Consider the following 12,986-nt stretch of genomic DNA (forward strand, 5'->3'; position numbering starts at 1 on the left):
GTCATCCTGTTCCCTGACTGGTGAGTATCTTTCAATAAGTCATCCAAGGAGGCAAAGGTCGAGCTGCAGCAGCCTGTGCCAGCCAGCCAGCGAAGCTGGGAGCATAGATGACAGCACTGGGAGAAACTGGGAGGGAAGAGGACAAGCTTAACTGGAGAGAGGGATTTTTCCAACCACCATGGCTGGTTCTCGGTGGCTCCTCACTTCTGTCCTCTTTCTGCTGCCCTTCCTAAGACATATTTCAGCACAGGAACCAGGTAAGCTCCTGCAGGAGGTCCATGAGCACGGAGGAATAACCCCCATGGCAGCAGGTTGCTCTGGGTGGGAGGTTTTTACACGCCTGCTCCAAGACATCTCTGTCCAACCACCTTCTCTCCAGTGGAGTAACCAGAGGGGGCTCGAAGTTCTCGCTCAACTCTACCCCAATGTGAATCTCTGGGTGATTTTGTCTCATTTGTGGGTTTTTCCAGGATGTTCTGTCAATAACAGCAAACCTAGAGTGGAGGAAAATAATCACCCTGGCTATGTGGTGACTGAGATCCATGTGGAGCCAGGGTTCAGGGTGAGGATCGACCCGGGCTCCCCCGACGCTGCCTTCTTCACCCTCCAGGGCTCTGAGCTGCAGCTGAGCCAGAGCGTGGACTATGAGGTGAGCCCTTGGCTGCCAGCCTGGGGGGATGAGCCAGAGGATGTGGCATGCAGGGAGTTTCAAGCTGGGTCCTGGACTTCAGGGGATTTGTAGCTTGTTTCCGAAGGGTTTAGGAAATAACTTTGGAAAGTAAACCTGTATCAGCTGGGTTTGAGCTGACTGCTTGGGAGGTCAGCCCGTCCACAAGCCAGGGATGAGGGATGAGGGGTGGGGGATGCATGGAATGGCTGCTGCCACCTTCCTTCCCTGAGTCTATAGCAATTAAAACAAGGGGGAGTTTTAATAACAAAAATGTGACAACTGTGGTGTCGGAGCTCTCCAGGACCCCTGTGAGACCACCCTTGTTTGCCTGCAGACAGCACAGCTCTGAGCAGTGAGGTGATCTTGTGTGAAGCATCAAGGCAGTATAAAAAGTCAGCGTGGTCAGTTAGGTTGCTGCAAAATTCTCTCACCTTCCTGGAGCACTCTGTGTGCAGCTACCAGCACCCTTAAGCTGCCTTTCCCCTGCTATTAAACCCCACATTTATTTGGGTGAAAACCAGCAGAGTTAACACCCTGCAGGTGACACTGTATGGTACGTTTCTGTTTTATTCTACTTAAAAAGAAATGTCTGAGTTCACCTGAAGTGTGAGAAAATGGGCAGTTAGCTCTGCTGAGATGTTACAGGAATCGTAGGGGGAGAAGCTGGAGCACCAGTCTGCCCTGACTCCACCATAAGCAGGATCCCAGCGCTGGCAGGTGGATGGAAAGGAGAATTTAGGTGGGTCTGAGCGGGAGGGAAGCCCAGCAGCAGTTCTGGGTTGTTTCTACACCCGTGGGTTTGGCTTTGCACACAGGAAGACCCCTTGCTGCTGGTGTACCTGGTCTGTGAGAGCCCTGCTGGGCAGGTGAGTGCTCCCCCAAGACCAGCCCTCTTCCCAGGCACAGCAGAGGTCCTTCCCTCTGCCCCCCACACCCCAGGATGGGGTGTCCTGTCCCCTGGGGGGGTGCATGCTCAGAGCTCCTGCGGGAAGGGGAACGGGGAGGGAACAAGCCCACCCCCCCTCCAACCTCCCCCGAGGCCCCTCCAGCTGTGCTCTGAGCACCCCCTCCCCTGATCCCTCTGCAAATCAGGGTAATCTCTGCCAGTCCTGTTCTTGTCCTTGATTCTCCCACTTCACACTCTGCAGAGAGATTCTTTGGAAGTTCTGGTGACCATTATCAACGTGAACGATAACAGCCCAGAGTTTAAGGAAACCAATCTCACCAAGGTGGTCCCTGAGGTAAGAGCTTTACAGACATGAATTGGTGCTGGGGGCTGAGGGAGGGCTGCCAGGGAGAAGCCTTCAGCCCATTCCACAGGGAGAATCACCACAGCCCCTTTGTTGCAGGACACGAAGGTGAATGCAACCATTGTGGCCCGTGAAGAGTTAAGTGCAAGTGATGCTGACCTGGACACCATCTTCTACCAGCTCACAGCAGCAGTGCCGGTGAGCAGCCCCCTGCCTGGGGCAAAGTGCTGGTTCTGGGAGGGGGTGTTGAATTCAGCAAAGCCCCAGCTCCAGGGCTGAGGTGACTGGGTTGTTTAGTTCCCTGGCAGCTCCTGGGGTGGTTCATCTTCTGCAGGAACCAGAGGCTGGTTTGGTTGACAGGACAGAGCAGTGACTGCTGCAGGGATTGGCTCCTCTTACTGCTCACACCTTTATCACACTGGATGGATTAAACTTCCAGCTAGGATGTTGTGGACCATATGCTGCAGGGATGTCTCGCTGGGACAGTCTGTAAACATGTCAGGAAAGACCTTTGTACCCCCCATTGTTCGGGGTGCCAGTCGGGTGGGGGAAGCAGGAGCTGTTGCCCTGGTTGCCAACGGTGTCCACGTGGAGTGCACGTAATGGGAGCTGCCCAAGAACATGCAAAAAGTCCCTGGCAAAGCCCAAGGCACATTCTGCTTTCCCAGATCCCAGTTTAGTGCCTTAGTTCATTTGCTCTTAAAGGCTTTGCTTGGTAGCAGGGGGAATGAATTGTATGCACAGTTAAGCTGATGCCAGTCTAGAGTGCAAGGGCCTGCTAGAAAATAAAAACCAAACAAACGAACAAAAGCCCCAAACTAAATAAACAATAAATTGAAGAGAAACCCAAAATGTATATTTATGTTTTTAAAGGCACGGTGAAGCGAGCAGGCAGCGTCTGACATTCTGCCCCCACCACCTCCCTAACCCCAGGGGTTTTAAGGGTTGTGAACAGAAATCACAGGGGTTTGAATTTCAGTTCTGGGGCCAGACTTTGCCCCCACGTTGGTGTAAATCCAGAGAGATGCAGAAATTCAGAGCAATTCCAGTCAAGACACAAGTTTCCAGGAGAACCAAAGCAAGTGCCCAAGGTTCTCTAATGCAACCTGTGTTCTGTCAGCTTGGCTCCAGAGCTGCTTCCAAAGCTGGGCTGGGCTGGGGTGGGGGCTCCTGCCAGCCCCTGGGGGCTGAGCCACCTCTGAGCAGGTTTGTGTGGGGCTGTGAGATTTCTTGGCTGCTGTGGACCTAAAATCGTGGATTGTTGGCAACCTGTTGTGTGCAGGAAATAGGGCAATAGGAGGTAGAAGATTTAATCCAGTGCCTCCTGGGCAGGTAGGCAGGCAAGGCAGGGGATCTTGGAGAGGAAAACTCCCAGGGACAGGAGTAACCTTCCTGGCAAGCCAGGCAGCTCAGTGTGCAACACCAAGGGTTGAGCTGGTGCTCTGGCAGTGCCCCTCACCCCGCGGGTGCCTGTGGCTGACTCTGCCAGCAGAGCTTTTCCTTTCCCCCCTTCAGGGCACAGATGGTTATTTTGCCATCAGAGGAGTTAATAACCCAGAAATTTATTTACAAAAAGCACTGGACTATGAGAAATTCAAATGGACAACGCTGGCCCTGTATGCAAGGGTAAGTTCTCTGGGAGGAATGAGACCCCGTGTTGGCCCCAGTGTCTCTGAACTGGAGGGTCAGTCAGACTGGGAGAGCAGACGGGGTGGCAGGAGGGAGGGGGTTGAGTTTGTAGCAGCCTTCTACCCTCCATCATTACAGTGACAGACCTTCAAGGGCTGCAGGGCGTCCAGCCCACCCTGGTCAGCAGCAGGGGGTAACAAACTGCTGAGCCTGGGACAGGACTTGAGTTAAAGCAGCTGGAAGACCCTGGGCCACTGGCCTGTGCAGCTGGGCTCTTCCTTGGGCACTAAAACTCCCATCTCAGGCCTGTGCTTTGCCTTGGAGTGCAGGACAGGCCCGTGGGCAGCAGCGAGGCCACCAACACAGCCACTGCCACCATACATGTCATCCTTGAACAAGCTGACACCAGGCCACCCTGGTTCCTGCCCTGCACCCTCCTGAGCACGGACAGCAGCATCTGCATCAGCAGCCCCTACACGGGGCGGGTCAACATCTCCGAGCAGGCGGTAAGCAGGGCTGGGGCCCTCCAGGCAACCCCCAGCCAGCATCCCGCTGATCTGCCCAGTGAGCTGTGCCCAGTAATTGCCATGAGCTCGGGCTGCTCCCCAGTCACCACTGCAGATGATTCAGCATGCCAGGGAGCCTCCATCCTCCTGGGAAGAGGAGGCTCCTCCACCCCGAGCAGCACCTGGGGTGCTTGTCCTTGCTCCTGCAGCACGTCCCAGGAGAGGTGGGAGCTGGAAAGCCCTTTGCCCCGTGCTGCCCCTGCCCTGCCCTGTTCCAGCCTTCCCCCAGCAGTCACTGCCATTCTGCCCAGTGAGCTCTGCAGAGCTTTGCTGTGTCGTTGCAGACGGAGCCCCTGGTCCTGGAGCCAGGTCCCATCTATGCTGTTGATCCTGACTACACTTTAAATGAGAAAATCGTGTACAGGCTTGTTGGTGGTGAGTAGAAGTTGTCACCTTCCCTGCACCACATTGCTCCTCTGTCCTCTATGTCACCCAGAGGAGACACCCTGCCACAGGGCACCACGTCTGTGAATATCCTCCTGATAATAAACACATTAAAGAACCCTAAATTCCACTGGTAGTTTGGATGTAGTGTGGGGTCCCTATCCCCCCAGTCACCAGAGAACCCCAGACTGGAGGGTCCTTGTCTAGATACAGCCCACAGCAGCTCAGGGGGAGGAAGAGATCTAGCAGCTTTGCTTCTGTTTCAGCATAAATCCAACACAGAAGTTTTAACAATTCAAACAGATTAGAGAGGTAGGAAGCCAATTTCTATCCCTGTGTCAATACAAGAAGTTTTGGTGTCTAGGCTCTTTTTGTAGGCAGTAGAGAGAACTCAGCATTCCCAGAGCAGGATGCAGCTCAGGCTGAGGTGGGTGTTCACAGCAAGTTGAATAAATCATGCACTGAGATGCCATTTTCCCTGCACAACACAGGTAACAAGGTCAGCTGGAGATGTCTTCCCTTTAGATGCCTGGAGTTATTTGAGATGAACCCCAGCCAACAGCTCTTTGTAGAATGGTTTCTTGCCTTTAAAAAAGAAACAGTCCTTCCCTTGTCCCTGAAGTGCAGTTTGGGTTCAGGGTGGGGCTGGGGGACTAGAGACCTTCAGTCCTCAACTGCACCAGTGGCTCCAGGCATATAGCAGAGATTAAGGTGGCCACATCTGGGCCAATGTTAGATTTTACTCTCCTACCTCATCTCGTTGGGTTTCATACACATCATCTTGATGCTTTTTGTCTGTTGAGCCCCCCTGAATCCCTCAGTGGCACCCCCAGTCCTTGGGGCAGCAGGCAGGCAGTGAGAGCAGCATTGTGCCCTGGGGATGCTGCCAACTAAGATGGGAAAAAATGAGTCAATGAGCTCCAGGTCACTTTGTGAAGGTGTCTGATGATCTTTCTGTTTTCTGCAGGGGACACAGACAAAGTATTCTCAGTGGATGCAGACACAGGGAACCTAACTATGAACAAACCAGCAACTTCCCCAGACTCCTACCTTCTGCAAGTCATGGTAAGCCTGATGCCACTGCAGACAACAGCCCAGCGTCCCTGGCTCTCTAGAGGCAGCAGGTGTGATGTGGCAGGAGTCAATTACACCAGGAATTACAGCTAGCTGGGTTACACCCTTTCTTTGGAAGGGCCTGGAACTGGGCTGGTGCCTTACAGCAGCTCACGTGCCCAAGCTCTTGCAGAACTTGAGGTGTTCTCCCTTGTGTGGGCTGCAGCATCAAAGCAGAGCAGGTGAATGGGGACATCCTGCTGAGCTGCAGGTACAGAGGAGTGGTGACTGGGAGGGTTTCCTCAGGCATGACTGGAGCTCCTGTTGCAGTGGTTACCACACCTCAGTGCTGGAGACAAGCCCCTCGTTTAGCTGGGGAGGGAAGGAGGGGGTTGAGAATCACTGCTGCACACACCCACCCAGGGAGACGTGGGCTCTCAGGCAGCAACTGAATGGACCCAAACCCTCTCAAAGATGAGCAGGCTCTGCCTGCTGGAGCTGGCACCTCACTGCTTCGTATTGGAGCATGGCAATTTGTCCAGGCATGGCTGTTATGGAGAGTTACACCTGGATTTTGGGGCTAGACCAAGGCTGTGTGGAGGGCTGAGAGCAGAAACAAGCTAAAACACAAGGACTCCAAGCAATAAAGCCACCTCTGACAGGCTTGGCTCAAAGCTCACTGCAAATGATGGAAAGAACCCCGTGGGTTGCAATGGGCTTCAGATCAAGCCTATGCTTTTGTCTCATAACTCCAACATCTCTCTCTGCCTCTTTCTCTCCAGGCCACCCAGGTCAACAACATACAGAAATACTCCATAGTCACTGTAGAGATTAAGGTCATCAACAAAAGTGATCATGCACCCTACTTTGAGAGCAGGAGCTACAACGGGACCGTCTCTGTTGGTCTGGCCCCAAGAAGCTTTGTCTTCAAAGCTGGTGACCCTTCGAGCCCCCTGATGATAACAGCAGCAGATGAGGATTTCCCTGATGTAAGCAGCTGAAAGTGCACTGAGCTCCTTCTCACTGCTTTGGGGCTAGGGTGGGATCAGAAAACATGAGGAAGGGGAGGTGGGGAGAAGCAAACACATCTTCTGCTATTCTATTTCTGTATTATAACTCCAGGGACATCTTTTCCAAAAGCCAGTTCCACCCACGTGGATGAGCTGACCCACTGCAAGCCAGCCCAGGGTTAGCAAATGATGTGAAGAGATCAAGGGCTGAATTAGGGCTGGCTGAAGTGCTTCCTTGAAGAGTCTGGGGCAGCAGGATCCCAGGCAGAGGTGCCTCTTTCTGCCAGGTCAGGGAAGCTGTTTGTGGGCTGGCCTGGGAGAAGGAGCCAGTCCAAGGACAGCCCACAGGCAAGGGCTTGCATCCTGGGCTGGCAGCTGTTAACCTGCCCCCTGGGAGACTCTGCTGAGAGAACCACTCCTGAACAAGGCACTGGGAGAAGGGAAGGGGAGGAGATTTACCAGCCAGCCATCCCATCCTGCCCTGTTCAATAAAGTGCTGGTTCTACTGGTGCCAAGGCTTCCATAATGAGCCTGGGGACCTACTCAAGCAATAACAGCCTGGACACACGGGGGAAAATCGTGCAGAGCTCAGCATGTTATTCTCCCTGTACATCCCATTTGGGACTGTACTAAAGGCAGAGCTGATAAAACCCTCAAGGTCCATTATGTAGATGTGTTTTGTTTGGGCAAATACTAAAGATACCAACACAAGGTGGGTAAGGTGGGGTTCTCTGGGGGACAACACTCTCAGGGTGCATTCTTGAATGCTGAGCAACAGGGTGGAGACATTTGAGTCCAGCCTTTCTCCCCTCCTCAGTCCAGGTTTCTTTATTGCACTGTTCACCTGCTCACAGTTGATAAGTCCTGCCCGTGGGTTGGTAGAGATGCATGCAAAGCACAGTGTGGTTTAATCATTCACTCTTCTGGCTTTGCAGAAAGTCAACCCAAACGTTGAGTACTACCTAAAAAACAGCACTGACTTCATGGCAACCAGAGATGGATTCATCCTGACAAAGGTGGTGCTGCAGACACCAGGAACTGTAACCATTGAGGTAGGACAACTCCCTTCAGTCTCTTGCAAGGGCTGTGGAAGGAAAGGGTAGTTTCTAGCAGAGAAGCACCAGGGGTGGGATCCCATTAGGTGAGGGATCTAATGAGAGGACAGTCTCTCCCCCAGTCATTTGCATCGTACACGTGTAGGGATGGAGGGAGATGAAGGGAGGGCAAATTTGCTCTGTGTGATACAGGCTGTGTCTGGTGCTAGTGGTAAAATTGTTCCTCTGATCCTGTGGAAAATATCATTGGAGACAAGCAAAAAGTCAGCTGGGGAGATTTTAGGAGTCCTCCTCCCCCACTCTGACTCTGGATAGCAAAAAAAAAGAGTGAGCAAGTGGGTAGGAGGTTGGTGTGTAGGTGCTGGCAGACACCCCAGCTCTAAAGGCTGCAGCTTCAAACCTGGAAAGCCTTTGGTAAATCCAGCAGTTCTCTTGCTCAGGTCGAGGGATGAAGTTCATCACCTCAGACCTCAAAAAAAAGTGAGCAAGTGGGTAGGAGGCTGATGTGTAGGTAGGGGTAGGGTAAGACTCCTGGCAGACACCCCAGCTCTAAAGGCTGCAGCTTCAAACCTGGAAAGCCTTTGGTAAATCCAGCAGTTCTCTTGCTCAGGTCGAGGGATGAAGTTCATCACCTCAGACCTCGAGGGTGAGCTGGAGACCTCGAGGTCCCTGGGCTAACTCTTGGCCATGTTCACACAGGCTGTTGGTAAAGATGTGGTGAGCCTGCAGGAGGCGAGCACTGTGGTGGTGGTGGAGGTCATCCCCCCTGCAGGTAGGCTTGTGTCTCTGCTCTCTGCTCTGTAGAGAGTCCTTCCTACTCCTGTGGGCAACCTGGCAATGAGACTTCACCTCCTGGAGTCTGTTGGGCTGGGCTGAGGCCAACCCACACACCTTCATGAGGCTTTATGGTGGTGTAAGAGAAAAAAACAATCAGCACCCTTATGGTGTGGTCACCAAATGCCTCAAACAGCCTCCTGAGACTTCAAGTAGTGCTGTGGGTCATATTATCTTCTTGTTATTCCAAAGCTACATCTGGGGTTGCTTCGTGCTCCTTTGTGGATCAGAAATCCCCCAGGATATCTTGTCATGGCACAGGAGAGCTGCCCTGACACCCTGGTACATCCTTGTTCCCTTTTAGCCCAAAGCAAAGCAAACTGCAATGTTGTTCCTTGTCTTGTGCAGAGGAAACAGGAGCTGAGAGATCCTCACAAAGCTAAACTTTGTCAGCCCAGGCACTTTCTGCTCAGGTCAGGTCAAGGTGCTCCAAGATTTAAAGTCTTACCCAGAAAAGTGACCCATGAGAAATAAGATAGATAGACATGGGGCTACACACAGAACCTTCCAGCTATCCTTTGGCTTTGTTAATGTAAAAACACCTCACACTCCCATGCTCTTAAAAAATGGCCCTTAAATAGGTCTTGTAAGTCAGTTAGATTTCAAGCTCATGAAACTTTTTATGCTTTGGATTAAGATGAAGCAATATCACCTAGTTTCACATCAGGGTAGGCAGATAATGCCCAGATTCCAGTGGTTTCCACATGAGGATGTGGGATTGAGGCTCTCAGTTGGGCTCTTCCATTCCTTCACCCTCACCACCACCACGGGGAGGATTTCTGGAGTTAAAACCACAGCAGGCTGCTGAGTGTGAATTTGGATTTCTTAAAGGCAGTGTCACTCCACAGCTGGAAACACGGGCTGCACAAACCCCCCTACCCCCAGTGGGGGCACAGGGCAGCTCAGCAGGGAGCTGGCTCAGGTGGCAGTGCAGAGCTGCAGAGGTGCCAGCACTGCTGGGCAAGTCTGAAATGCCACCCTGGCTCTTCAGACCACACACAGTAATGGAGCTGGTGACTCCACAAAAAACTAGATGGAGATGACACTGGATAGCTCAGAGAGGGTTTGGCTTTATTCTGAGCCCCCAGGAATGGCCACAACCCAGCTGAGATGACCACTGGCTGCCCAGCCTGTGGCATGTTTAACTGTCTCCAAGAGGTGGTGGGAAGGGATGGGTTGGTGAGTGATTTACTGAACGTTCCAATAGCCAGGGAAAAACCAGAGTCCTTTTTCACATCCTCCTCTCCTGGGAAGTGGGAGCTGCACACTGGCCTCTGGCTCCTGAGACACCGGTGCTGGAAGCAGGTCCCAGGGATCTCGGGGTGAGCTGGTGCCCCAAGCTGAGCTGGCTGCCCCAGGGACACTGTGCTGCGTGGCACAGAGGAGCTCTGTGGGATGTGGCTCCTTAGGAGGCATGATTAAGAAGCAAAAATTCCCTGCAGCTGAAACCCTCACCAACATATTAATGATAAACAGGGTGCAATCAAACCTGGAGAGAATACTCAAAGTCCACTGTCATAAACAGGTCAGCAGGAGGACAGAACTGTTTCCTTAACCATTACACTTGAAAGAGGCTAATTTACACTACAAAATGAAGCTGGAAAGCCTAAATATAAAGAATCCCAACAAGAAGAACAAGCAAAGCTGATTAACCCTGACGAAGTCCTTGCCTTCCACCCCAGTGCTGATCTCTGCACAAGTATGCTGAGAGCAGAAGTTTCTTTGCCCTCTGAAAATTGGTTGGAGCATCTCCCACAATGAAGAGTTGTGTTAAAAAAATCTAGCTGCCTTTTTTAGGTTTTGTAACACTGGTTTGTTCTTCCTGCAGCTGTGACCTCCCCTGATAAGATATACACTGCTCAGGATATGGGCATCTTAGGTGGCACGTTAGCAGCAGTGCTGTTAATTGTTTTAGTCTGCCTTGGAGTGATGCTGTATAAGCACTATGGAAATCCAGTCAAATACCTGATCAGGAAAAAGGTAAGTTCCTTGCTTGTACTTGAATTTCTTAGAGTTAGAAAGTGGGTTCTGAGGAGGTTTTGCAGTATGGATGGGCTGTCCAAATACTGCACCTGCTTGTGTGAAGGTGAGGTGTCACTCCTGAGACTGTTTGCACAGGTCATGTTGCTTTGGTGCTTGCTGCTGTTCTTTTCTACCACCCGAGGCTGGAGCTGTGTGGTAGGTGATGAGCAGACATGGTAAGGAGAGGACCACAGCTCCATGGAGCACAAAATCTGGGATGAAGATGACACACATCAGAGGTAGTCTCTGAAAATCGTGTCTGTGTGGTATAAACCACTGTTCACCCTTCCCCTATAGTCAAAGGAGAAAAAAAAGTCCCTTCACACCTAGCTCAGGTGAATACCAACAGCCCGACCCCTGGGGGAGGTAAATCCACACCAGAGGAACACCTCAGATGGCTGGGGACAGATGAGCACACACTGCTGGTGCTCAGCCCTCCTGGAAAACACCCATCTTCTGAGAAAGGTCAATACAAAAGAGCTGCTCTAGGGAGCTGTGCCTTTCCCAGGTCTGACTGCAAAACAAGCTGAAGTTTTCCTGAGCAGCAGCTCACTCACTTCAGCCCCCTCCTTTCCCCTCCATCCTGTTTCTCATCCTTTCACTGCAATCATAAGGGGTCTCTCCTCCTGTAGGTCCCCAAGGAAACCTTTGGGGGTTATCAGAACCAGTCCTACAAGCAGGATGAACACCCAGAGGTGAGCACCAAAGAGCAGGAGACAGCAGCAAACGGCAGTGCCCAGTTGATAGCATGTGTGCCACAGCAGCTGGCACCTCCCCGGCCCTCCTCTGCTGCAGAAGAAACTGGCAGCCTCCCAAGGGCTTCTGTAGCTTCCACCGTCATCTTTGACCAGAAAGAGAAAGAGGAAGAAGTGGAAAAAGAGCCTGAGGGGGAGAAAGAAGTGAAGTCTATCCTCAAGACAGACAGGCACCTGGCAGATGATGGCTACAAAGCTGTGTGGTTTAAGACCGATGTGGACCCAGATGGTGGAGAGAGGGTTGAGGTGATTGAGGACAATGCAGCTGATAGCGATGATGACAGTGACCAAGACCTGCAGGAGGAGGAGGAGGAGGAAGATTATGCCAAGGCTGATCACCACAGAGGGCTGGAAGTGTCCTTGGCCTCAGAGAGCTCATCGCTCCCCGCTGCAGGAGTGAGAGTCACGATGCCTCACACAGATGCAGTGACAGAAGATGAGAGTGACCTGTGATGGAAATAGGCCTGTGCCTCCCTCCCTGCCCCCCAGATGGGGACTCTCAGCTGCCTTGCTGACATGAGGTCTATCTCTCTGCCCAGGGGGGAAACTGGAGTGCAGGAGGGCCGGGCTGCCTGTCCTGCTTCTCTGAAAGCAGCGATTAAAGCTGGAAGAGATTACAGCTAATTCAACCTTTTGGTGAGACCTCGGAATATCACTTAGGCTTTGGGGGGTGGGAGAAGGAACACAAGTCTCATCTCTCCCCCTCCCTGCCTGTTCCCCCTGGGGCCACTCCCATCACACCTCCCAGACTGGCTGCAGGTACAGCAGAGGTGGAGTGGAGTGCTTTGAAGCAGGCTGCCCAGCTCCTGGAGCAGTTTGGTTCCCCAGCCTGGCGTTCACCTCTGGGTGGGTGGATGAGCCAGCACGGGCTGCTTGCCTCTGCCCCTCAGGAGTTCCAGGGGCTGCCAGCTGCAGGGGGGCAGCCAGCATGTCACCCTGCCCCTGCAGGTGCTGGGATGGCTCTACCCAGGAGCTCGCTTCAGGGCTTGGTGCTGCTCTCCCCCCTGCCACGCTCTGTGCTGCCAGCAGGAGCGGTTGGCATGTGCCACCGTGGTCCTTGTCCTGCCAGAAGCCAGGAGTTTACAAGGAGCTGCCGTTTCCTCTGGCACTGGTAAGCAAGGACTGAGCACGTGTTCTCTACTGAAGGACTTTGTCATCAGTTTTTCTGTCATAAACCCACTGATGGTGCAGTACTTCTTTAGCTGTCTGTCTCCTGTCTGTCAGGGAAAAGAAGAGCTCCTGCCAGGACCTGCCTGCAACATGTCAGGGCTGTTTCCAGCTCTCTGGGTTTCTGGCAGCAGTGGGTATCATTCCAGAGGTGCTGGATGTAGGATCAGTATATTGTTTCCTATCATTTCCACTGTCCATTGGGGCTCAAGGTGTCCCTTTTGTCTTTGCTGCTGAAGGTGGAGGTCAGAGAGTGCCAGGTGTCACTGCCACTTCTCTGCCCCTCTCGTCTCTGATGCCAACCTCTTTGCATAACACCCTTCTCCATTCAGGAGGAGCCCAACAGGCTCTTTTGCTGGTAAAATACCATCTTTTGAGCTTCACCTAGAGCTGAGATGCAGCCTGAGAGCAGAGGAGCTTCACTGAGAGCAAATCAGCTCTGCTGTGTTCAGTAGGAGTCCAGGCTTGAGCTCGAAAGCCTGCTGACCTTTGGATTGACTTTGTGGGGTGACAGCACATAGCATATTAGAGCCTTCCTCTCTCAATCCTCCTCCTTTTCAGCAGAATTATGGTCCTGCCACAAAGCCCCAG

The 12,986-nt window shown here is 52.6% G+C and overlaps 1 protein-coding gene across 1 annotated transcript; it reads left to right on the forward strand.

Annotated features, from left to right (window-relative positions):
• The first annotated feature begins 178 nt into the window (after nucleotides 1-178).
• Nucleotides 179-11,681, forward strand: CDHR5 (cadherin-related family member 5). The gene is made up of 14 exons (XM_008945135.1): nucleotides 179-257; nucleotides 471-649; nucleotides 1,486-1,536; nucleotides 1,819-1,911; nucleotides 2,020-2,118; nucleotides 3,436-3,546; nucleotides 3,879-4,055; nucleotides 4,400-4,490; nucleotides 5,467-5,564; nucleotides 6,335-6,541; nucleotides 7,498-7,614; nucleotides 8,317-8,389; nucleotides 10,280-10,431; nucleotides 11,106-11,681. The coding sequence occupies exons 1-14, from the start codon at nucleotides 179-181 to the stop codon at nucleotides 11,679-11,681; spliced, it is 2,103 nt and encodes a 700-aa protein (XP_008943383.1).
• Nucleotides 11,682-12,986: the final 1,305 nt, after the last annotated feature.

The sequence above is a fragment of the Merops nubicus genome, unplaced genomic scaffold (genome assembly GCF_000691845.1).
Source record: "Merops nubicus isolate BGI_N331 unplaced genomic scaffold, ASM69184v1 scaffold10048, whole genome shotgun sequence".
In the NCBI taxonomy this organism is placed as follows: Eukaryota; Metazoa; Chordata; class Aves; order Coraciiformes; family Meropidae; genus Merops; species Merops nubicus.

Coding starts and splice junctions, on each gene's coding strand:
- CDHR5 (XM_008945135.1), top strand. CDS start 179: ATGGCTGGTTCTCGGTGGCTCCTCACTTCTGTCCTCTTTCTGCTGCCC. Junction 650..1,485: donor GCCAGAGCGTGGACTATGAG/GTGAGCCCTTGG, acceptor CTTTGCACACAG/GAAGACCCCTTGCTGCTGGT. Junction 4,056..4,399: donor TCAACATCTCCGAGCAGGCG/GTAAGCAGGGCT, acceptor GTGTCGTTGCAG/ACGGAGCCCCTGGTCCTGGA.